This window comes from Nyctibius grandis, chromosome 25 (assembly GCF_013368605.1).
Source record: "Nyctibius grandis isolate bNycGra1 chromosome 25, bNycGra1.pri, whole genome shotgun sequence".
NCBI classification, from domain to species: domain Eukaryota; kingdom Metazoa; phylum Chordata; class Aves; order Nyctibiiformes; family Nyctibiidae; genus Nyctibius; species Nyctibius grandis.
Window position 1 is genome coordinate 6,709,309 of NC_090682.1, and position 20,983 is coordinate 6,730,291.

Sequence of the window (20,983 nt, forward strand, 5' to 3'; positions counted from 1 at the left end):
GACCCCGCCTGGTGTTGGAGTCGTTCCCGTCTCCATCCTCTGCACCGCTTGCTGCAGGCGTGAGAAGCCCCCGTCGGGGTTGTGCTCCCCGTGTCAATAACCGCCTTGTTCTGCGCTCTGTCCCTTACAGATCACCTGGTGGCCCACGGGCGGATGGCCGAGAAGGAAGCCCGGAGAAAGTTCAAGCAAATAGTGGCTGCTGTCAACTTCTGTCACTGTCGTAATATAGTCCACAGAGATCTGAAGGCAGAGAATCTGCTTCTGGATGCTAACCTGAACATCAAAATAGCAGGTGAGCTCAGACCGGCGGTGTGGGAGGAAGGCAGCTGCTTTCAGCAGTTCATAAATGTAGGCACTGGCTGCTTCCAGGTATTCAGGGAGAAGGAAGCCCAGTGCAGCTAAAGGAAGCTTTGGATTTCTGTGTGGCCTGCTGCCCAGAGCTGAAACTGCCAGGTTGTAGCCAGGAGATTTATGTCTCCCTTCAAGTAGTGCAAAATAAAAGAAGAAAGAAAGTTTGGCTTCATCGGCAGATATGTGGCTATAGGTGCTGCAGTGTTCTGATCGGCTGGCCAATGGGCGAGAGCATATTAAAACACTGACCTTGTTTTGAGTCCTGCTGCCAGTTTGGGACTTGCTTGAAGCAGGTCAGACTAGGTGAGAGAGAAGGAATGGCAAGCAAGGATGACAGCGTTTGTGGTAGAGCAGTGAAGGGGAAACAGCACTGCTGGAATCATTCCGCTCCGCGCTCTGACGGAGCAAGAGAATTAGCCCCGGTGCGGTGGGTGCTTTAGTCATTGCAGGGGGAGAAGCTGAAGTCACTGAACAAACAGGCTGTCACAGTCAGTTCCCAGTGTCGTGCTGGGCAGCGGGGTTTTGCTAATAGCTGCCCTTCCAGAGAGCGTGCACCTTGGGCAGCTTCTAGGCTGACCTAACGCGGGCCTGCGTGTCTGCGGTCCTCCTGTACACGAGGCTGAGCCTTGGCTGCTGAGCTCGCGATGCACTGCCTGGGCTTGACTTTAGTTAGCTTTGTGGGATTATGTTTGAAACAAGAGGATTTAACACGCCCTGGTCAGCTCGTTTAGTGGGCTCTGGGATTGGAAGAGCTCCTACTTACCATTTAATTCTCCTAGAGCCTAATGCGTAGCAGAGCAGTTTTGGAAAGCACTGTGTTGCCCTGTCTCGTGATAACTTCCTCGGAGACCTTGTCAGCTTTTACAAGGGTTTGTAACTTGATTTTTTAAAAAAAGGAAGGGGGGGTGGCAGGTACCAGAGCTCCTGCGGGAAGGGCTGTTTGGGAGGTCTGTGCAAGCAGCATCTGCTGGTATCTGCTTTATCCGAATGGATGCACTAGTGACTTGAGGCCATCTTGTGTTCGGGGGGGAAAATCTGGTCTGTGTGTTGGGGGGATGGTGCCTAGCACATAAAAAAAGAAAAGTTAAAAACTAACCCAGGTAGAAAGTGCAATATGACTGGATTTCTTAAAGACGTGTCCCCACGAGCATGCTGACAAGCTCTGTGAATGTCTGAAAACTGTGGAAACTTTTTTTTTTAAATCTAAGGGAGTTGGAAACTATTTTGCTTCCAAATCTCTGCTCCCAGAATGGACTCTAGCAGATAGTTCCCACCCTGGTGGTGGCAGTGTTTTGCTTGGCAGGAAGATGCAGTAGTGATTTGCAAAGTAGCCTGGAAAAGCTGATTTATGGTATAGGATTTTCCAAGTGTTAAGTTTGGTCCCTATAACTCATCAATTACAACTTGACACCAGTTCTTCCATTGTTTCAAGAGCAAAACAAGAAGCGATAGCAACTGCTCTCCTTCCCAGCAGACCTCCCAGAATAAATACTACAGAAATGCGCTGATTTTTCCCATGGATGCTTTCTCTCCAGCGTACCTTCTCAAAGGCTCAGTCAGTAGCTTCTGGCACTGTGTTCCCTTGTGCTCCCGGGCAGAGGGTTCAGCCAGGAGCTGAGATGATTGCTGAACACCCGGCCCTTCCTGGGTATGGTTTTGGGGAGGAACCTGATCTGTGCATTGCTTAGCATTCGTGTGGAGAGCCTGCCTGCTCCTTCACCTGCTGAGGATACACGTCCCTGCTGCGCCGATACCAAAGCCAGCCCCTGAAGCTCTGCTCTGAGGAAGTGTGACAGCCTGGGCCCACTTTTTGGTAGCACCGACTGCTGTGGGTCCCCGTCCGCGTGCATCAGTGTCACTCGCCCTCCTGCTGGCACACTTCTAGTAGAAATGTGGGCACAGCAGCTGGCAGCCCAGCTTTGGGGCACTGCTCCTTCCGATAGAGCTTGCTCCCGAGGACACCTCGTCCAGGGGACGTGGGGACACCTCTCTGGGGCTGTGAATTTGCTTTTAGTCAATTGAGGTGAAAAGCAAAGAAATTGTTAGTGAGGATTCTTTCTTTTTATAAGAAACAGCTCGTTTCTCTTGGCTCCAGACTTTGATTTCTTCACTCTTCCCAGTGCAAGTCCCAGCGGTGTGCCAGGGGGTGGCAGGTTAATTAGCAGAGAATGCCATTAGTGCCCACGTTAGCTGATGCTTGACTGCCTGTGAGGTTAAGACCTTTCTTTTAATTTCTCTTCCAGGATTTATGATTTGCTGTTGGCTGATTTGACGTGGATTGTAGAGCTGCCCACCATGACCAAAGTTTCCAGCTCCTGTAGTGCTTTCTGGAAACCCAAAATTTCCCGTTCTTTTTCCCTTTGTCTGCATTCTGTCCTTGCTGGCAGCTGCCCTGGCCCTAACGAGGTTGTGTGAAGTTAATGAAACTTGACATGGGAGAAGCTGAAAGTTGGAAATTAACATTCAAGGTTTATGTGGGATTTCTTGACTTTGAGGTGGAAGCCTCCTTCCAAACCATCCCCCTGAGTTGCAGCTACCCTAGTTGATCTGATTGCTGGTGTGTTGACTCCAGCATGGAAATCACGTGGGTAAGAAGTGAAGAGCAACCTTTTGGGAAGACCTTTGCATTGTGCTAAGCAAAGGCAGGAGGGCTGTAGTACGTGCCGCAGGTCTAACTCATGGTGTTGTGCTGCAGGTTGTTCAAACGGGGTGTTTTACGCTGTAGGAAGCAGATGTGCCACTGGTAGTGCTGGGTCATCTTTTGTCTCGGTATGGGGAGAAGTTTCCCCCTGTCCAGGGGGTTTCAGCGTTGCTCTCACTCTTCCTGCCTCTCTTGCCCTCTCGTTTCTCTGCCATGTGTGTGTCAGTTACTGTTATGGGATCGTGTGTGACTTTACCAGACTCAAGGTGAGATACCGTTTGTTCTGGACAGTGGAGTGGATCGTGTTCCTCTAATCAGTCCTCTTGCTTCTTTCAGATTTTGGGTTCAGTAACATCTTCACACCTGGTCAGCTGCTTAAAACGTGGTGTGGGAGTCCTCCCTACGCTGCTCCAGAGCTCTTTGAAGGCAAGGAATACGACGGGCCAAAAGTGGACATTTGGGTAGGCGACGAACCTCTTTCTCTCTTACTTTGGTCTCAGTGTTGCTCTGTGTTTGGCTTTGCTTCCTGAATACTCGGTACATGGCTCAGAGAAAGGCCCCTGATACGGCAAAAAGTGTTTTTTGAAGAAATACTGATAAAATTTTATTGTGGCTACTGTGTCACGTGTTTTCTTTATTGGGAAGCATGGTGCCAAAAATGAGTTGCCCAGAAATGCGTTTAATGTAGTTTCCCAAAAATATGGTTCACTTTGCTATTGAATGGTGAAGTGTTTACTGTAGTAGGGCTTGATCTGGCGGAGCTGAAAGAGGAAGCTCCAAGTTCTGCTCCACGAGGCTTTCACAGATAGCACCTTAGTGCAGAGGTTTGGGACGCCTCCTCCACGGCACTAGCTGTGCACGCAGAGCCTGCTCTGCCCTGCAGCGCTCCTGGGTCGCCTGCTGGCCTGCCTCTTCTCCTGGGGCTGTGGGCTTCTGGGGCTCCAAAGAAAGTCTAAATCGGGCTTGAACTTTGAAGGCGGATTTAAGCTGGCCTGGGCCTGAGATGCCAGCGAGGTCCATCCCAATGGGATTTGCTTTTTCTCCTTTATTATTCTTTTATTCTCTTTAAACACCATCAACCGCAGTCTCTGTCTCTCCCTCTGGCGTTGCTGACGCGACCTCTGTTTTGGGCGCAGAGCCTCGGCGTGGTGCTGTACGTGCTGGTCTGCGGCGCCCTGCCCTTCGACGGGAGCACGCTGCAGAACCTGCGGGCCAGGGTGCTCAGCGGGAAGTTTCGCATTCCGTTTTTCATGTCCACAGGTAAGGGGTGCGTGCTGGTCGTGTCTCTGCTTACAGATTCTGTGGAGCACTTAAATTACACCGTACCAGTTGACTGATATGCCAGGAAAGTGGTGTGCCAGGAAGCTTATCCGCTGGATGGTGGTTTGTAACGAAAGCTAAAATCAGTTCTCAACCTAGAATTTAGAAACCAACGTAGTCTTACTTAAAATCTCAGCTTTCATGTATAGAACTGTGCAAACTCTAGCAAAATGTTAGCAAAGATGTAGTCTTTCTAACTTTTGGGAGATGTGAAAGCTAAAAATGGAACGGTGATGTAGGAATACCGAGGCTTTCCCTCTACCTGTTGTAGACCAGAAGCTCTTTATGGCATGCTGGCACATGAATTTCCAGCCATAGCCCCATCAGAGATGAATGTCGACATCCTATTTCTGCAGAAATGCTTCTGAATGCTTTAGTAATAACTCTTGGTTTTGAAAAGTGTGATTAATTCTCCGATAAAACCAGCTTCAGTTAAGAACGAGCCTTACGTAGATTTGCGGTTGCCTGCTCTCAGGTTAAGGAGTAATTTTGCATGGGCTTCGTGGAGTTTCCCAGCTGAAAGCTTCCTCGCTTGCCACCTTACTTGGGGAAGAGGTTCTCTTCGTGCAGAAAAAGTTTGCTAAAACACGTGCTGCTTTTAAAGCGAGCTTAGGTCCTGCCCCAAACGGGGGAGCGCCTCGGCCGTCCCCACGGTGACAGCACACACGTAACACGGTGGAGAAATCCCTCGCAGTGAGCTCTTGCTGAGCGGGGAATGTTCAGAGGATACTTTGCCCTTTCTACCCCCCAAAGCCCGTGGTGTCCCCCCACCACTGGTGGCTTGGCGGGGAGGGACAGGGTGACAGCGTGCCACCTAGGGGCTCCGGCACACAGCACAGGGGCCCGCTGGCCTGGGTGGCTTCCTTCCCTCCCTCCCTCCTTCCTTCCCAGCCTGGGGAAATCAATGTCTGCAGCAAAGTGGCTGTTGGGGATGTGCGAGGTGCCGAAGGAGCAGCGATGTCTTTGCTGTGTCTGGTGTCCTGTGTCGCCTTGGCCCTCGCAGCGCAGGCTGCCTCCTGCCGCAGCCGGGTCCCTCCCGCGGGCTCCTCAGCCTCTCTCTCCCTCGCAGAGTGTGAGCAGCTGATCCGCCACATGCTGGTCTTGGACCCGAGCAAGCGGCTCTCCATGGAGCAGATCTGCAAACACAAGTGGATGAAGCTCGGGGAGGCTGACGCCGAGTTTGACAGGGTGAGAAGCAGAAGCGAGCTGGTGTGAGCGCGGGGTGTGCTCGGGGCCTGCCGGCTGCAGGCGGGCTCGGGGCACGTCGTGCTGCAGTTTGGCTGTTTGAGAGCTCTCGTGCCGAGCTCTGCTGTGCTGCCTTTCTGCTCTCTGTGTCTCCTGGTCTTGCTTTCCACATCGCTCCTCATCTCCGTACACTTTTATCTTCCCCCTTGGCGCCAAGAGCCCAGGGCACTGGGTTCTGAATCGGTGTGCCACCAGCCCTCAGAGCTGCCGCCAGCTCGCAGCCGGAGCCCGGTGCGTTGGTCCTGCAGCGCGCTGGGACTCGTCCGTGTGCCTTCAGGACTGAGGTGTGTCTGTGCCCTTGCAGCTGATAGCGGAGTGTCAGCACCTGAAGAGCGAGAGGCAGCTGGAGCCGCTGAATGAGGACGTGTTGCTGGCCATGGCGGACATGGGGCTGGACAAGGAGCGCACCGTTCAGGTGGGACACGCAGCCGGCAGGCGTGCCCTGCCTCTTCCCCTGGGAGATCAGGTGGCCGCGTTGGTCGCTTCTCGCCTCTGGTAACGGAGCAGTCAGCACAGTGTGGAGCGTGGTTTCTTGCTGGACAAAAAGAACTGACCGCTTTCTCCTTGTCCCCTTTCAGTCGTTAAGAACCGACGCGTACGATCACTACAGCGCAATCTACAGCCTGCTCTGCGACCGCCTGAAGAGGCACAAGAACCTGCGCATCGCAGCATCGCCCAGCGTACCGCGGACCATGGCCTTCCCCACCTCTGCCAACATCCAGGTGGGTCCTGCTGGCACCGTGTCCTTGGAAGGCCGGCCAGGCCCTCCCCTGCTAAACTCAGGCTTGCTCATGGGTGTCCTCATCCTGGCACGTGTGGCAAAACGTTCCTCGCCCGAGAACTGTGTGTATTTAGGGTGCTGTAGTCCTGAGATAGGAACAGTTTGCTCGTTGGCTGTGGGTGTAGCGAGTACCCTTCAGGCCAAGTCTTGTGTCAGCTTAGTGACAGGAGGAGACAGCGTGCGGGTTACTGGTTGGGAGCTGGGGTTTGCAGAGCAGGGCTGCTGTGCCGTGCTGCCTCTTCACTTTGTGCTGCTGTCCCAAGACATGAATATTGGCTTTAAGAGAGGCCAGGTCATGAGGGAAGCAGAAGAGATGCTGACCCTGCCTGAACAGAAGGGAGGAGGGGAAGTGAGGCAACCCCTTGAGAATCACGATTAAGCACATCTTCACAGGCTCCAGGGTGACCTCCCTGTGCCCTGGTGGTTAGGTCTGTGCCCTGGTGTTAACCCAGCAGTGCTTGTAAAGGGGTCGTTAGAGATGCTAGCTTCGTGTCCTCTCACTTCGATCTCTGCTCAGCAGACAGAACAGACAGGCAACACCGTGAGCATCAATGTGCCCCAAGTCCAGCTCATCAACCCTGAAAACCAAATCGTGGAGGTGAGCTACACCCCTCGGGGACCCCTGCAGGTTCTTTTCCCGGGCTCACGTTGAAGCCCTTTGCTCGATCCTCACGTTCTATTTCAACACGTGCAACGTTTTGCCTCCCCAGACTGATGGAACAATGAACTTGGACAGTGACGAAGGGGAAGAGCCGTCGCCTGAAGCCCTGGTCCGTTACCTCTCCATGAGGAGGCACACAGTTGGAGTAGCTGACCCACGGTTAGTATTGCACCCTAACTCCCTGAGGGAGGAGTAGGGGAACCTGGAGGTTCACTCCTAGCACGTGACTTTGGTCCTTCTGAGGTGTCCCAGGCTTATTCATGCACTACCTTGGCAGAGGAGAGGCTAATGCTTCAAGGGGACTTGTGGGCTCTCTGGTGTGTAAGAGTTGACACCTTTTGGACTGGCAATGGTCTCCAGCTTCTGGAGAAAGAAGTTCGAGGTGTCTCTTGAGCAAAAGTATTCTTTTAAATGTCCTAGTCTCATTGCACAACTCGGTTAGTATTTCAGCTGAGGGGATGTTTCCCCTCTCTTTTTCCTGATCAGCTCTGTGTAAGCTGTAGTGGTGTTCACTGGTGTGCAGGCCAGTTTCTCACCTAAGCTGCACGGCTGCCACATCCTAAGTAAAGTTCTTGTGATAAATGTGATCGAGGTTAATGCAGAGCTACTTCTGGCAGATCTCAGCTTGGAGGGGGAAAAGGGACAAATAAAAACCAGAGAGCGGCCTGGCTGCTCTCTGTGAGCATTTTCCAGAGCAATAAGAAGCCTTCTTGTGAAGCGAAGGTGCCTGCCCTGGGCCCGTGGGTGGTTCTCTTCATGTCCCTGCTAATTCACCTGTCTGTAAATGTGATTGCACAGGACGGAAGTCATGGAAGACCTGCAGAAGCTCCTGCCTGGCTTCCCCCGTGTCGCTCCTCAGGCTCCGTTCCTGCAGGTGACCCCGAATATGAACTTCATGCACAATGTGCTGCCTAGGCAGAACCTGCAGCCCACGGGTCAGCTGGAGTACAAGGTACTGACCGACACACGTGCTCCCTGCCGCACTCTCTGCCCCACCAGCGTGGGGGGGGTGTTTGTGCTCGCTCTGTTTGCCTGTTCTTTGGACTCCATAAGCTTCACGGTTTCCCCTCTTGCTGTCTCTTTAGGTATGATTCTAGTGGGCTACTTGGAAAGCTGAAGCATGACAGAACACCGCAATATGAAATTAATTAATGGGCTGGGGAGAAACAGGGCTGCGCTGCCTGGCTCTGGAGCTGCAGGCTGCAGCCTGCCTGGCAGCTGAAGCAGAGTGCAGGGAAACGGAGAGTTAAACACTGCTTTTCCACTGACCCTGCCTCTCTCTGCCCCATGACAGCTCTGAGGTGTTGGTGATATTCCTTCATCTCTGCTGGAGCCCGGAAGGCTCGTCCTCTCTAGTGCTAATGTCGGGTTTGTGACCTTGGGGCTCAGAAGGATCCGGTACGGGGTCGGTGACTGCTCTGTCTGTGCTCCCCAGGAGCAGTCCCTGCTGCAGCCCCCCACCCTGCAGCTGCTGAACGGCATGGGCCCTCTGGGGCGGCGGGCGTCCGACGGCGGAGCCAACATCCAGCTCCACGCGCAGCAGCTGCTCAAACGGCCGCGGGGGCCGTCCCCGCTCGTCACTATGACGCCAGTGAGTAGCAGAAGGGAAGAAGAGAATCGGTGCCGTGCTTATAAATACCTTCTCCCGCAGGCAGAGGTGCCTGCCTCGGGGTCACAGCAGACAGCAGCAGGCTCAGTCGTAGCAGTGTGGAGCACTGCAGGGAGTGTGCCCACTTGCTTCCAAAGGCTGCCCGCTCTGGAGCAGCGGGGCGTGCTGTCCCCTGGGGGCAGAGCTGCTGTGCTCCCGGAGCTAGCAATGAGATGGCGTTCCTCTCGGGAGCTGGCAGGGTGTGTGAGGTTTTTAAGGGCTGCTTTCCTTCTCCTTTGCCGATCTAATAGAGAAAGCAGAAATGTCCATCTTGGGCGTTAATGCACATTCTTTCTCCCTGGATGCATCTGTACCAGTTAATTTTCCTGGTAGCACCAAAAGAAGCAGCAGCCTTGGTCAGGGAGTTTGGGTTGGGGAGGGAGCGTTGGAAGGGGCTCTTGGCTGCGCATCCTTGGTGCTGAAGAGGAGCTGACATGTGTCCTTAGGAAAGCTTGTTTGGGAAGATGAGGTGCCCACTGCACAGCTGGGACCGCAGCAGCCCCTTTCTGGAACCCATGGCTTCTCCTCTGCCCGCAGGCTGTCCCGGCTGTCACCCCTGTGGACGAGGAGAGCTCCGACGGGGAGCCGGACCAGGAAGCTGTGCAGAGGTAACTCCAGTCTGTTAACGTTTGCCCTTACGGCCTCCACGAGGCTCACTCTGTGGGCTTCCACAGCCGAACTAAAACATGACCAACCTCATCACAGGCAACCATGTTGGGTACAGCAAAGGCTCAGCATTTCTCTTGCTCTTGTGGGTGTTGATTACTGAGGCAATTACTCCTCTGACACTACTGGGTGCTTACAAAGCTGGATTCCCCCTGAAATGGTTAGCTAATGGAGCAGTAGGTTCTCCAGAAACTGAAACTGCTAAATTCCTTTGCTTCAGTGTGCACCAGCATGCAATCCACACTAACCTGCCAAAGGGGTGCTAATGATTCACCCCTCCCTGCTCAGCGACGGAGGGAGGAGGACCTCATTGTGGCCTTGGGTGTCAGAGCAGCTTTTGTATCCAGACGTGCAGTAAAAATCCAACTCTGATGCCTTAAAGTGAGCTTGCTGGATATACGGGTACCTCTAGCTTCTAATTTCAGCGGTAGGCCTTAACATAGTCTGCTCCAGTAAGGAAAGGATTGTTAGATATCGGGCTGGAAACTTCTGTTCTCTTCAGCTGCTCCAAACACACACTAGGAAGCGGGTACAATACGCTTGTCCTTTCTCAATGGGGGAAACACTAACCATGTCCTTGCTAACATTTTCCTAGTAGCTTTTGCATAGTTTCTCCTCTGCTAACCAGCTGGTGCACTACACGTGGGTGTGGTTGCGGAGTGCTCCTGCCTCTTGCTTCAAGCTTGAGAAGTTTTCTGGCTCCCCCCCTGGTTTGTACAGGCCAGCACCTCGGGGAAGGGAGCGTTTCCTCGGGGGCTGCACTCAGGAGAGGGAGTCCAGCTGGGGTTGGTTGCAGGCAGAGAAACGCTGGGGTGGGTGGAGGTCGTACCCCAGAGCCTTTGCCAGCTCTTCTCCTTGCAGTGCTCCAGAGCGAACGGGGGATTTGACCGGTGGGTGTGTGCAGTGGCAGACTGTGCAGAGTGTGTGCTGAGGCTCCTTTGGCCTACCTGAGCCTAGAAGAAAGTCAAGGCTGGTACACGTGAGAGAACTCGCTGCCAGCCCTACCTTCGAGTAGACACAGAGCACATCTTGTGCTCTCTGCGTAGCCTGAGACTCCAGTTCTTCCCCACCCTCATCTTTGGGCTCGCTCTCGCAGTACTTTCCAGCTTCACGAGCTGCTGTTCATCCACGAGCCACGGTACTGGGAAGGTCCTTGCTCCTCGCCTGCCCCAGCTGCAAGGCAGCGCGATGGAAGCGCTGAGGCTCAGTTGTAGCGTGAGCAGGCGCAGAGCGTGCACCTCCGGGCACCGTGGGCTGCGTTCAGCCCCTGCTCGGCTGCTGTGCCCTGGCTGTGCGCTGCCCTCCGAGCAGGGCTCGGGAGCACAGACTCTCTACGCAGCTGTGCTGCCTTGGTAGCTACTAAAGCTTGTAAATTGGGGCCTGTAATGTCCACTGACAACGCTTCAGAGGGCAGGCAGTCCTTTGGACTGCGCGAATCAGATAAATCTGATTCTTGGCAAGGGGTTGCCCACGCATCTTACCTGGGCAGATTTTCACCGCTTCTATTCTAAAGCCTAACGTTTCAGTTGAGTCTGTAAGTTAAAGCATTAGCTCAGCCAGAAGCACTTTGAAACCCCCATGCAGCATTTTGTAGGTTGCAAGGCGCTGAAGTGTTCAGGTGCCACTGAAAGGCATGTCTCCTTGGACCCACAGGTCGCCTCGCTGCTCTTGACAGTGCTGCCCTTAGTCCTCTCATACCACGTGTTCTTCTCCCACCGGATGGCCCAGAAAAAGCCCCATCAAGGTTGTGTGTTAACTCGCTCTCCACCCCCTTATGTTGCAACGTGTCAATAGCCATCAGAGGAGAAGGGTAAACAGCATTAACATCAGGGACAGATGCAAATATTTAGCTTCTCAGAACACTGCTCCGAACACTCTGTGTGCAGCCACCAGCGAGCAGCTTTTGCCCTTCTTCGTCTGACCTTGAAAACAGAGCTCAGCCTTTGCTCTGCTCCAGGGAACAGTCACATCTCCTTTGAGCTTTGGGAAAGTTGCTTCCACCCGAAACGCTCTTACAGCTCGTGATTGGATTGTTCCCTGGAGGTCTGAAATGAAATGATCTTAGCAAACCACAACTGTAAAGCTCTTTGGGAAACTTTCCCTCTCTGCATCAGATGATTCTTAAACAGCTAATGGCACAGACCTTGGCAAGTCACCACGGCGCTAAGCACCCTCCATTCTGTTCACTCGCTGTCTTCTGCTTAAGTGGCTTCAGTAGCTGGCAAAGAGAGGCTGGGTTTGGAGGAGGCAACAACTTTATTGCTTGCTGCTCTTCTCTGCTTCACCAGTTGAAGTTGCAGGGAGCCCTAGCAGGGGAGAAGTCTGAAGGTGAGAATTCCCTGTTGGCATCGCTGGTGTCGCTGGCCAAGTGATCTTTGTACAGTCACCCCAGCTCCCTCGTTGCTGCTTGTTCACAAGAGTACAGATAGTTGAGTTTGTAAGTGGGCATTCATCCCACCTGGCCTTGAGCGGGTGAAGTGCTAGCCCCTGTGCCTGTCACAGGCCACGGCATCCTGGGTAGGTGTTTCATTTATTCTCTCTTCTAACCCCGTGCCCACAGCTGCTCTGAGCATCGCTGCCGCCAGTAACCAGCAGTCCGGGGCAGCGCCTGGCAGAGCTGTGTGGCCCTCGTCAAACCCTTGCCAAAGCAGAGGCTCCTAGTTCTGCCCTGCGCACTCCCTCAGGCTTCAGGGGGTTTGCAGAAGTGCAGTCTCAGTGCCAGTGCAGAGGGTGCCTTAGCTGAGGCGGCTGCCCACAGGCTCTGGTGCAAGGCAAGCCCAGCCTCAGTGCCGGTGGCCCTGGCTCCAGAGGAAGGGACCCTCCGGCCGCTCGGTTTTGCCCTGCGCATCCTCGCTGGGCGATTCCCGCTCCCCGGAGCAGAGCAGGGACTAGATGGCGCCCTGGGACCGGGCTGGGCACCGGCCCTGCCTCAGCCCAGCGCCCTTCCTCCTGCTGGGGGCAGCCGGAGGCTCTGCCCACCCGTGATCTCATGGGTTGGCCCTCGCCCACCTTGCCCCTGCTGCGACAAGCTGGCTGCTGCTCGCAGCTGGAGTCGGAGCGTCCCAGGGTAGGTCTGGAGCACAGAGGCCATCCTGTGAGGGCGCAGGCTCTGCTCTGCGCCCGCTCTCTGGCCAGCTCTTGCTAGGGTTATCCCAGACTCTTGGCTCCGTGCACGCAGCAGACTTCCCCGTGGCTCAGCGGGGCCGTGGAGAGGGAGGCTGACCTGCTGTAGCGGCCTGAATCCACGCTGAGGGCAGGTGGTCACCTGGGTATTCCCAAAGGGACATACCAGCATTGCCCTTGAGGTGAGACGTGGCTTTCCTGCTGGGAAGAGCAGATGGCTGCTCCTTCCTTCTGGGGCTGGCAGCTGAAATGACGCTTGCCCCCGAGTGCTGCAGAGGCAGTGCTGTGGTGGGCACGGGCAGCGTGTCCATGGCGTGCTTCTCCCCGGCCGGTTCCGAGCACGGCAGCAAGCGTTCTTCCTTCCCGTTGGCTCTGGGTTACCTAACGCTCCCTGTTTTTGGAGTACTCCCGTCAGTCTCTTATAAAATGTGCTCCTGCTTGTTGCAGATACTTGGCAAATAGGTCAAAAAGGCACACTCTGGCAATGACCAACCCTACAGCTGAAATCCCTCCAGACTTGCAGAGGCAGCTAGGACAGCAGTCCTTCCGACCCCGGGCCTGGGCTCCACACCTGGTCCCCGATCAGCACCGGTGAGTAATGGCACCGGCCGTTCGGGCAGCTTTGCGCCAGGAAACCTGCTCAGGTGTCGCCTGGACCGGAGCACTGAGGACACCCCGCTTGGCAGGGAGGGGTGAGGAGGAGGAACAAGTACAAATTGCAGACCCCCAGGGCAGAGGGTGTCCGACCGCGCTGGGGACGCGGGAGCTCTGCGCTGGCGCGGGCTCCGTGCCTGCGAGTACAGGCAGTGCAGGGGCAGGGATCAGCTGGCTCTTCCCCTCCAGTCCTCTTTCCGTGGCTGGAGGTGATGTGCCAGAATGCTGCCATCACGCAAGGGCTGGAAATTACCTATTTGTCTTAGAGAAAAGCCTTTCTCTGTGTAGTGGTAGGTGTCGAGCTAGCAGTAGACAGCAGATTTTCTACAGCGCATTTTTGGAGGCAGGTGCAGGCAAAAGGCTGCACCAAGAGTCACGTACAGCAGAGCTGAAAAACCTCACTGTTCTGCACCAGAGTTGTGTGTTTTGACTGCAAAGTCTCTTTGCAAAGCTCCTCAAGAGTCATCTCGCTTCTGATGGGCACCCCTGATGGGAGTGATGTGGGGAAAGGAAGCTGGGCTGGGAAGAGGATCACAATGTCTGGGAAGGAGGGAAGCGAAGCAGATTGGATCTAAACCCACTCAATGTGCAGGTGGGGCCCTCCTGATGGAGAGAGGTGTTAATCTGACACAGAGTCCTTGGCACAGCAGCAAACCGGAGACGCTAGTGCCCCAGAGGGAGCTTAAAGGTGCAAACCAGCTGCAAACAGGGGAGTTTGCTGCCTGTTGGTTCGACTGTTGAGAAAGCAGTCGCCTGCCAGGCCAGATTGGTGCTCGTGCTCCATCTTTCAGCCAGCTCCCGCTGGTGAGCTTGACAAAGCGCTTTTTATTGTAGCCAGATACCTGCTGAGCTGAGCACTGATGTAATCAGCAGAGACAGGTGACCTCTGAGCAGACCGGGAGGTGCTAGTGCCACGCTGGAGCTCCAGAAAACCCAGATAAGCACCTCTCTGCCCTGAAGTTACTCCCTCGCAGAGGTGCTTGGGGGTGGGAGAGCAGGAGGGGAAAGGTTCCTAGGGCCACAGAAAAGCCTGATAGGAAGAGGAGTGCAGCTTGCAAAACAACCAGAATGTGCTGTGTGCTGCGTTAAGGATTGCTTCAGACCGTGAAGGTAAGCTGGGTCACTCACACTGCAGGGACTGATTTGTACCAGATGGTTAAAACACACCATGTAAACACGCTGGTGTCACCTCCGCCTCTTGGCTTTGGAGTCCTGGGGCTGCTCTGTTGCATCACGAGCAGCGTGGTATCTGCTCGCTCCACCCTCGGCGTGGTAACGCGCTGTGAGCCTGCCTCATGCCTTACCTGTGAAATCAGGGACGCTCATCTGACCTGGGGTTAAACAGATTGCCCCGCGTTGTGTCCACGACACATGGGGCACAGAAACCATGAGCAGTCTGGTGTCATCACGTAATAGAGCTCAGTTAGAGTGGCAGGGGGGGACTGATTTTAGCAGTAACGGGGTTCAGGAGCACAGCAGTGTGCAGCCAGACGGACTCCTGTCGGGGTTAGTGCCAGGATGTCAGAGGTGCTGTAAAGCCCTTCTCACAGACAGGGGCTGCTGTTGGAGCCTGTGCCATTAAGTGTTTTTTTCTGGGTTCTACGGATTGCATTTGCACAGAAACCCTTGGGGCAGGCAGAGAACCCCGATCCTGTTGGGTGTAAGGCACGTTGTGACAGGGTATGGAAGGTTAGCTTTGCTGATGGTAATACAGGCTGCTCCTAATGGCAGGGCAGGAGCTTGGAGCCTGCTTTGATACTGGGGAGCCCCAGCTTTGGGAGAAAACAGCTCCTGAAAAAAATCTGGCTCCCTCTGATGGTGAAGAAGAAATCTCATTGTGAAGGGAAAGTGCTTGCAGGGCCTGGGGCACAGTTGCCTCGATACTGGCTGGGTCTGCTGTTCAGAGGTGCCCGTTCTGATTGCCCAGTGCCAAGCATCCAGGCAACGGGAGGCTCTCGAGTGAAGGGACAGCTCGGTTAATGCCTCACAAAGCTTCCCCTGCTGTGCAGAGCTACGGCCCTGCCCGCTGTTTTAAATTCATGCAGCTCTGAGCGCAGATGCCGGCCCCCTTTCCTGCTCAGAGGCGGCAGAGCAGTCAGGCTCCTTTCTCCACGTCCCCCTCCTGTTTTCCACAGGCAGCAGACGTAGTCAGGGGCCCTGGGGAGCTGCAAGGCTCAGGGAGTGGCTACTGAAGAGGGGGTTTTAGGTTTTTAGGACGCTGAATGGTTTCTGTAAGCCTTTTCCATCTGAGGGATAGATGCATCTGTGTGGATGGACAAAGAGTCGCTGCCCATCCAGAATCTGGTCTGTGGCGGAGTCACCTCCAACCCTAAAACACCTTTATGTGCCCAGGCACCAAGGATATGTGATAATCCTGTGTGTCCTGTTCACGGTGGTGATGGCACTGTATTTCTTGATCTAAAACACAGTTTATTCCGGGCGAGTGGGCAGGTGGAACGTGGCATGGCTGGTGTAAATCAAACGTCTGTGTACCGGGGTTGGTGTTTGAGCTGGCGTCACTAACCCCCTTCCCATGTGTTCAGTTCTATTTACAAGGACTCAAACACTCTGCACCTCCCCACCGAGCGCTTCTCCCCGGTTCGGCGCTTCTCCGACGGCGCTGCCAGCATCCAGGCTTTCAAAGCCCACCTGGAGAAGATGGGCAACAACAGTAGCATCAAACAGCTTCAGCAGGTAAGAGAGGGGTGGGCGTCCCCCAAAGAGCCTCTTGAGGGCTTTTTGTTGCCTCGGCCTTGCTGCTTGACGAAGCGGAAGGTGAAATCTTCACCGCTGATGGCTGAGAACAGGCAGCGGTGGCTTTGTGGCAAGAGAGTGCCTTGTTGCTCAGCAAGTGTGCCACGCACAAAAAGGTCACCTAGAGGGTGTGCTGGCATCGTTACAGGAGTGCGAGCAGCTTCAGAAGATGTACGGTGGGCACATGGACGAGAGGACGCTGGAGAAGACACAGCAGCAGCACATGCTGTACCAGCAGGAGCAGCACCACCAGATTCTTCACCAGCAGATTCAGGTACGGAGCCTGAGCCAGCATTTGGAAGCCTGAGCTGTGTTTTCCTGCACTGCTGCAGATCCAGCTGCTGAGCAGGTCCCGCTGGGACTGAGGAGGGAGGGTTGCTCGGCTGCTGTAAGGAGAAGCAAGCCTGAAGGAGTGCAGCAGTGGCGTTTGCGCAGCCAGAGCTGCAGTCAGGGATGATGTGATGCATCTGGACACGTCCTGTTTCACCAGTCAGTGCTTTCTAAACGTACTTTGAGACATTACTGATTGCAAACACCTCTCGTTTTCTTCTGGTGCCTGCTTCAGGACTGCATCCGGCCGCCCCAGCCATCTCCGCCCTTGCAAGCTCCATGTGAAAACCAGCCAGCTCTGCTCACTCACCAGCTTCAGAGGTAAAAAAACTGCTTCAGTCAAGCTCTGGGGAATGGGCTTTACTCTTCCTTAAGCCCAGGGATGAGCTAATGTCCTGAGGAGAGTCCGGGGCCGAGGTGGAGGTGTGTAAAGTTCTAATGGCATAGCCAGTTCCCAGGTGAACGTGCCTGGTCCTTCTAGCTGCATTCTGTCTGAAGGACTTCCAGAAGCAGAAAGAGGATTCAAAGGCACACGCTGGCTCTGAACAGATGCTGGGCAGCTCTGCCTCTTGACTGGCTTGAAAACACGTGACCTCCAGCAGCTGGTTTCTCTCGTGCTTTGTACTCAGAGCTGCTGCTGGATGTCTTACACCTTTTAGGGCTCTCAGTTAGGTGACCGTCCTTGGCTTCAGCACCCTGCTGTGCAGGTGAGGCAGGCTGAGCTATGGGAAAGGAGAAGGGCAGGTTGCCCACTGGCCACTGAGGGTCAGGAGGCGAGCCTGCGGTGTTCTTGTCCCTGGGTTTCTGTTGTAGCCACTGGGTTATGCTCGCTGCCTGTGTGACTTAGGCAAGTCGGGTGGCTCTCAGAAGAGAAGCCAAGCTGTGAGGAGTTCGGGATCCCAAACACGGGCTTTGTGGTGTTTATTTAAAACAAGAGAAACGCAGCATTTGGCGCCAGCTCTCCCAGTTGAAAAGGCATCCTAACGAGGAGCAGGCTTGGACAAGGTGCTTGTTTCCCTGCGCAGGTTACGGATCCAGCCATCCAGCCCGCCCCCCAGCCACCCCAACAACCACCTCTTCAGGCAGCCCAACAGCAGCCCCCCTCCCGTGAGCAGCAGCGTGCTGCAGCCCCACGGTAAGCGCTGGCACTTCGCTGGGCCACCTGCGCTCCTCGGGGCAGCCGCTTGGCGCAGCCCCACGGTCCTGTCCCACCTCCGGGGAGCACAGCGGCGGGGGGGCCGGGGGCTTCGGTCCCCCCTGCGGCCCGGTCCTCGCACGCTTTGCTGATGATGGAAAAGATTCTCCATCTGGCAGCAAGGGCTGGTGTTGTTGAGAGCTCGCGAGGAGCTGCCAGCTGGAACGTGCTGCTGGGTTTCTTGTCATGAGATCCTTCCTTACCGCTCCCGGGGGTGGGGAGGAAGGGCTGATGTTCTGGGCTTTATGCAAATCACCGTCAGCTCCGCTTTGTTTCCCTTTCTGTGCAAGGGCTCTAGCTGTGACCTTTGCCTGCTGGCTCAGCGGGATGGCGCAGCTGGGACTGGCGCTCCTCACCCCCCATGGACACGTACTGGGACTCCCAGCGTGGCCCAGGAGAGCAGCAGCTCCCGAGCCTTGCAGTGGGCTGGTGCTGAGGGTCTCTGTTCCTCCTAGGTGCCGCCTCCCAGTCCCAGTTCCAAGGGATGCCGTCCCACAACACAATCTTCCCGCAGTCTGGTAACTGTTCCCCTCCCCCAAACATGGGGCTGACGTGCCTGGGCCTGCAGCAGCAGTCGCAGCCTCAGCAGGTCACTATCCAAGTGCAGGAGCCCGGCGACATGGTCGGCAACAGCCTCCTGCAAGGGGCCTCGGTGGCCGGGCAGGGCCTGTCCTCCCACGCGCGGGGCATGCCCCTCAGCCCCGGCGCCAGCCAGCTCCAGCTGCAGCACCGCGCTAACCTGATGGCCTCCCTCACCTACGGCCACAGGCAGCTCTCCAAGCAGCTCAGCGCCGACAGCGCCGAGTCGCACAGGTAAGGCCGCCCGCCGCCCCGAGCTGGGCCTGGGGAGGAAGAAGTGGGGGCAGGTGTCTGGGGCTCAGACGTGCTTTCCTTGCCGGTTCGGGGAGAGAGGTGTCTCCCTGCCCCTGGGCAGCAGTTCCTGAGCCCCGTCAAGGCTCTGGGAGTCTGCGGAGCTGCTGTGTGGCGTGGCTCGGGGAGCACCTCCTGCCCAGAAGCAGCTCTGGGTGCCTCCTGGGCAGAGCAGGCAGCCCGGCCCCTCGCCCAGCCCGAGCTGCTGCAGTGCAGTCACTTGTCCTTTCCTGTTCCTTGCAGCCTGACCGTGAACAGGTATCCCCCCGCCAACTACGACCAGGTGCACTTACACCCCCACCTGTTCCCCGAGCAGCCTCGCGTGTCCCCCAGCAGCTACAGCCCGTCGGCAGGAGTTGGCTTTCCTCCGGCTCAGCAAGCCCTGAAGGTCCCGCAGCTCGAGCAGTACCCCAGCTTCCACCCCAACGCCCATCAGCAGCAGCAGCACTACACCGCCTCGGCACTACAGCAAGCCCTGCTGTCCCCGACGCCCCCCGACTACAGCCGCCACCAGCAGGTACCGCACATCCTCCAGGGACTGCTCTCCCCCCGGCACTCGCTCACGGGGCACACGGACATGCGGCTGCCGCAGGCAGAATTTGCACAGCTCATCAAGCGGCGGCAGCAGCAGCAGCAGCAGCAAGAGTTTCAAGAGTTGTTCAGGCACATGAGTCAAGGGGACGCCGGGAACATGGGCAGCAGCGTGGGGCAGAGCCTCTCGGAGCGCCAGTCGCTGTCGTTGCCTTACCAGAGCGCTGACACGTACCACCCGCAGAGCAGCCCCCAGCACCTCTTAAAGATCAGGGCGCAGGAATGTATCCCGCAGGTGCCCGCGTCGGTGCCGCCGCCCGGGTACGCCCACCAGCCGGCCCTCTTCCACTCGGAGAGCATGGAGGAGGAGTGCGCCTGCGAGGGGGCCAGGGACAGCTTTGCAGACACTAAGAGTTCCACCACGTTGACCAAAGGTTGCCACGAGACCCCTCTGCTTGTGAACGCAGGAGGGCACGGGGACCCCGAGCCTTTGCTGGGAACTGCTAATCACGCCCAGGAGCTGGGGACGCACCAGTACAGGCATCAGCCCGCTGCGGGATTCAGTCGGAATAAGGTGCCCAGCAGAGGTAAGGCTCCTGCTGCTCGCGTGGGCCACGGGCTGGCCGCGTGCCGCTTGCCTTCCTGCCGGAGGACGCCGTCTCTGCCCGCCGCGGCCGGGGTTTCGTGACATGCTTTGCATAGCACGGAATTACCTAGATTCCTTCTGGCTTTTGTGGCCTTAAGTAAATTGCAGGCAGAGGCTCTCTAATAAACAGTGTTAAATAAGAAGGGAGCCCGACCGGCTGCTTCTCTTTGGAATGTGACCTACTTCTGCAGGCAGGTACAGACCAGGTCCCGAGTACTGCCGTCTGTTGAGGGATGCTCTGTGCTGTCGGTGGTGGTGTTCCCCACCCTGGGCAGACAGCGGGCTGGAAACGGTTAAGGTACGAGCGTACCCCCTAACTGCAGCCGTGCCCCTTCCCAGAGCAGACCCTCGAGTGCTGGCGGTGCTGGAGCTTCCCAAACGTGCCCAGTAAGAGCGGTGGGGAATGCCTGGCGGCTCCTCTGGCGTGTGGGAGGCGGCAGCAGGACTAGCCCTGCTTGAACTAGAAGTGCTTGATTCTGCTGAGAGGGAGTTTAAACTCGCCATTAGCTCTGAGGACCTTTCCTGCTAGTTGGAAGCAGCTGCGCCTTCGCTCGGCGGCTGCGCTGGCAGCGGTGTGCTGGAGGAGCAGTTCCTGCCTGAGCTGTCGTTACAGGCCTGCTCTGTACGACAGACACCTCCGAGCCCCTCGCTAGGAGGGCTCTGGAGAGAGGCTGGATCAGTATGCGCTGCAGGACGGAGTGCTGCTGGGCTGCAGCCATCAGCCTGCCCTTGGCACGGAGGACCCTGCTGCGGAGGAGCACTGCCCGGGACGCGGGGGGCACGGCTTTGTTTGGGGACACAGCACGGGTTTGTTGGGAAAGGCCTGGGCTGGAACAGAGCGGCTCGGAGGGCAGAGCGGGCAGGCCAAGGCCTGGCCCCCCAGAGCGTGGGCGGGGGGAGGGACAGGGCACCAGGGCACGGCTTTTCTGAAGTCAGCTGGAGCTTCGGATTATCGGGGTGTTTGCTCTTGGGCCTCAATCCCTGCGGTGCTCGAAGCACGAAAGGGGAGAATCGCCCCAGGTCGAGCAGAGGTTGGAGGCTCTGGAGGTGCCTCTTGTACCGAGTCATGAGTTTGCACCTTACTGCCGTAGACCGTTAGATGGACAACAAGGTTTAACCAAGGCAGAAATTTCTGCCTCTGTACTGATGGTGCTAGAACGGTTACGCAAGGGAAGAGGACTTTGGACTACAAGGCTTCGTAAATGAGTAAAAGCAAGTAAATGTTTACAAATAGGGTTGTGTAAGCCCTTCTGCCAGGGCTGTTTGGAGGGCTCACGTAGTAAACTCTGCCCTGAGATGCAGCCGCTCGCGCTGCTGTCTTCCGAGCTTCCCTAACCCACTTGGAATCAGGCCTGCACTGACATCTCCGCTGCCGCTGTACCCTTGCCTACATGAAATCCCACAGCACCTCGGTGTACGTGCCACCAGCGCGCCGGGCACGGCTCCGAGGGGCGGCGGGGAGCCCTGCCCTGGCCCAGCGTGGCTTGCTCAGCCCGTCCCTGGGCTCTCCCGGTATCTCCCCTCTCCCGTGGTACGAGGGGGGCTGCCTTCTCTTTGCCCCGGCTCA

General features: G+C 56.3%; 1 protein-coding gene across 5 annotated transcripts in view; it reads left to right on the plus strand.

Moving 5' to 3' along the window:
* The window catches only part of SIK3 (SIK family kinase 3), a 69,825-nt gene that overhangs the window by 43,753 nt on the left and 5,089 nt on the right, over positions 1-20,983 (plus strand). For 2 of the 5 annotated variants that reach the window (XM_068418427.1, XM_068418422.1), the window contains exons 4-21: positions 131-292; positions 3,329-3,453; positions 4,129-4,252; positions 5,382-5,500; positions 5,862-5,972; positions 6,136-6,279; positions 6,856-6,936; positions 7,049-7,158; positions 7,798-7,951; positions 8,435-8,590; positions 9,185-9,255; positions 12,884-13,027; positions 15,634-15,784; positions 15,993-16,118; positions 16,410-16,495; positions 17,200-17,309; positions 17,825-18,182; positions 18,483-19,357. In XM_068418427.1, coding sequence (XP_068274528.1) covers positions 131-292; positions 3,329-3,453; positions 4,129-4,252; positions 5,382-5,500; positions 5,862-5,972; positions 6,136-6,279; positions 6,856-6,936; positions 7,049-7,158; positions 7,798-7,951; positions 8,435-8,590; positions 9,185-9,255; positions 12,884-13,027; positions 15,634-15,784; positions 15,993-16,118; positions 16,410-16,495; positions 17,200-17,309; positions 17,825-18,182; positions 18,483-19,357 — 3,207 coding nt within the window. The remainder of the gene's footprint in view (positions 1-130; positions 293-3,328; positions 3,454-4,128; positions 4,253-5,381; positions 5,501-5,861; positions 5,973-6,135; positions 6,280-6,855; positions 6,937-7,048; positions 7,159-7,797; positions 7,952-8,434; positions 8,591-9,184; positions 9,256-12,883; positions 13,028-15,633; positions 15,785-15,992; positions 16,119-16,409; positions 16,496-17,199; positions 17,310-17,824; positions 18,183-18,482; positions 19,358-20,983) is intronic. The other 3 variants (XM_068418424.1, XM_068418425.1, XM_068418426.1) reach the window with 3 other exon arrangements.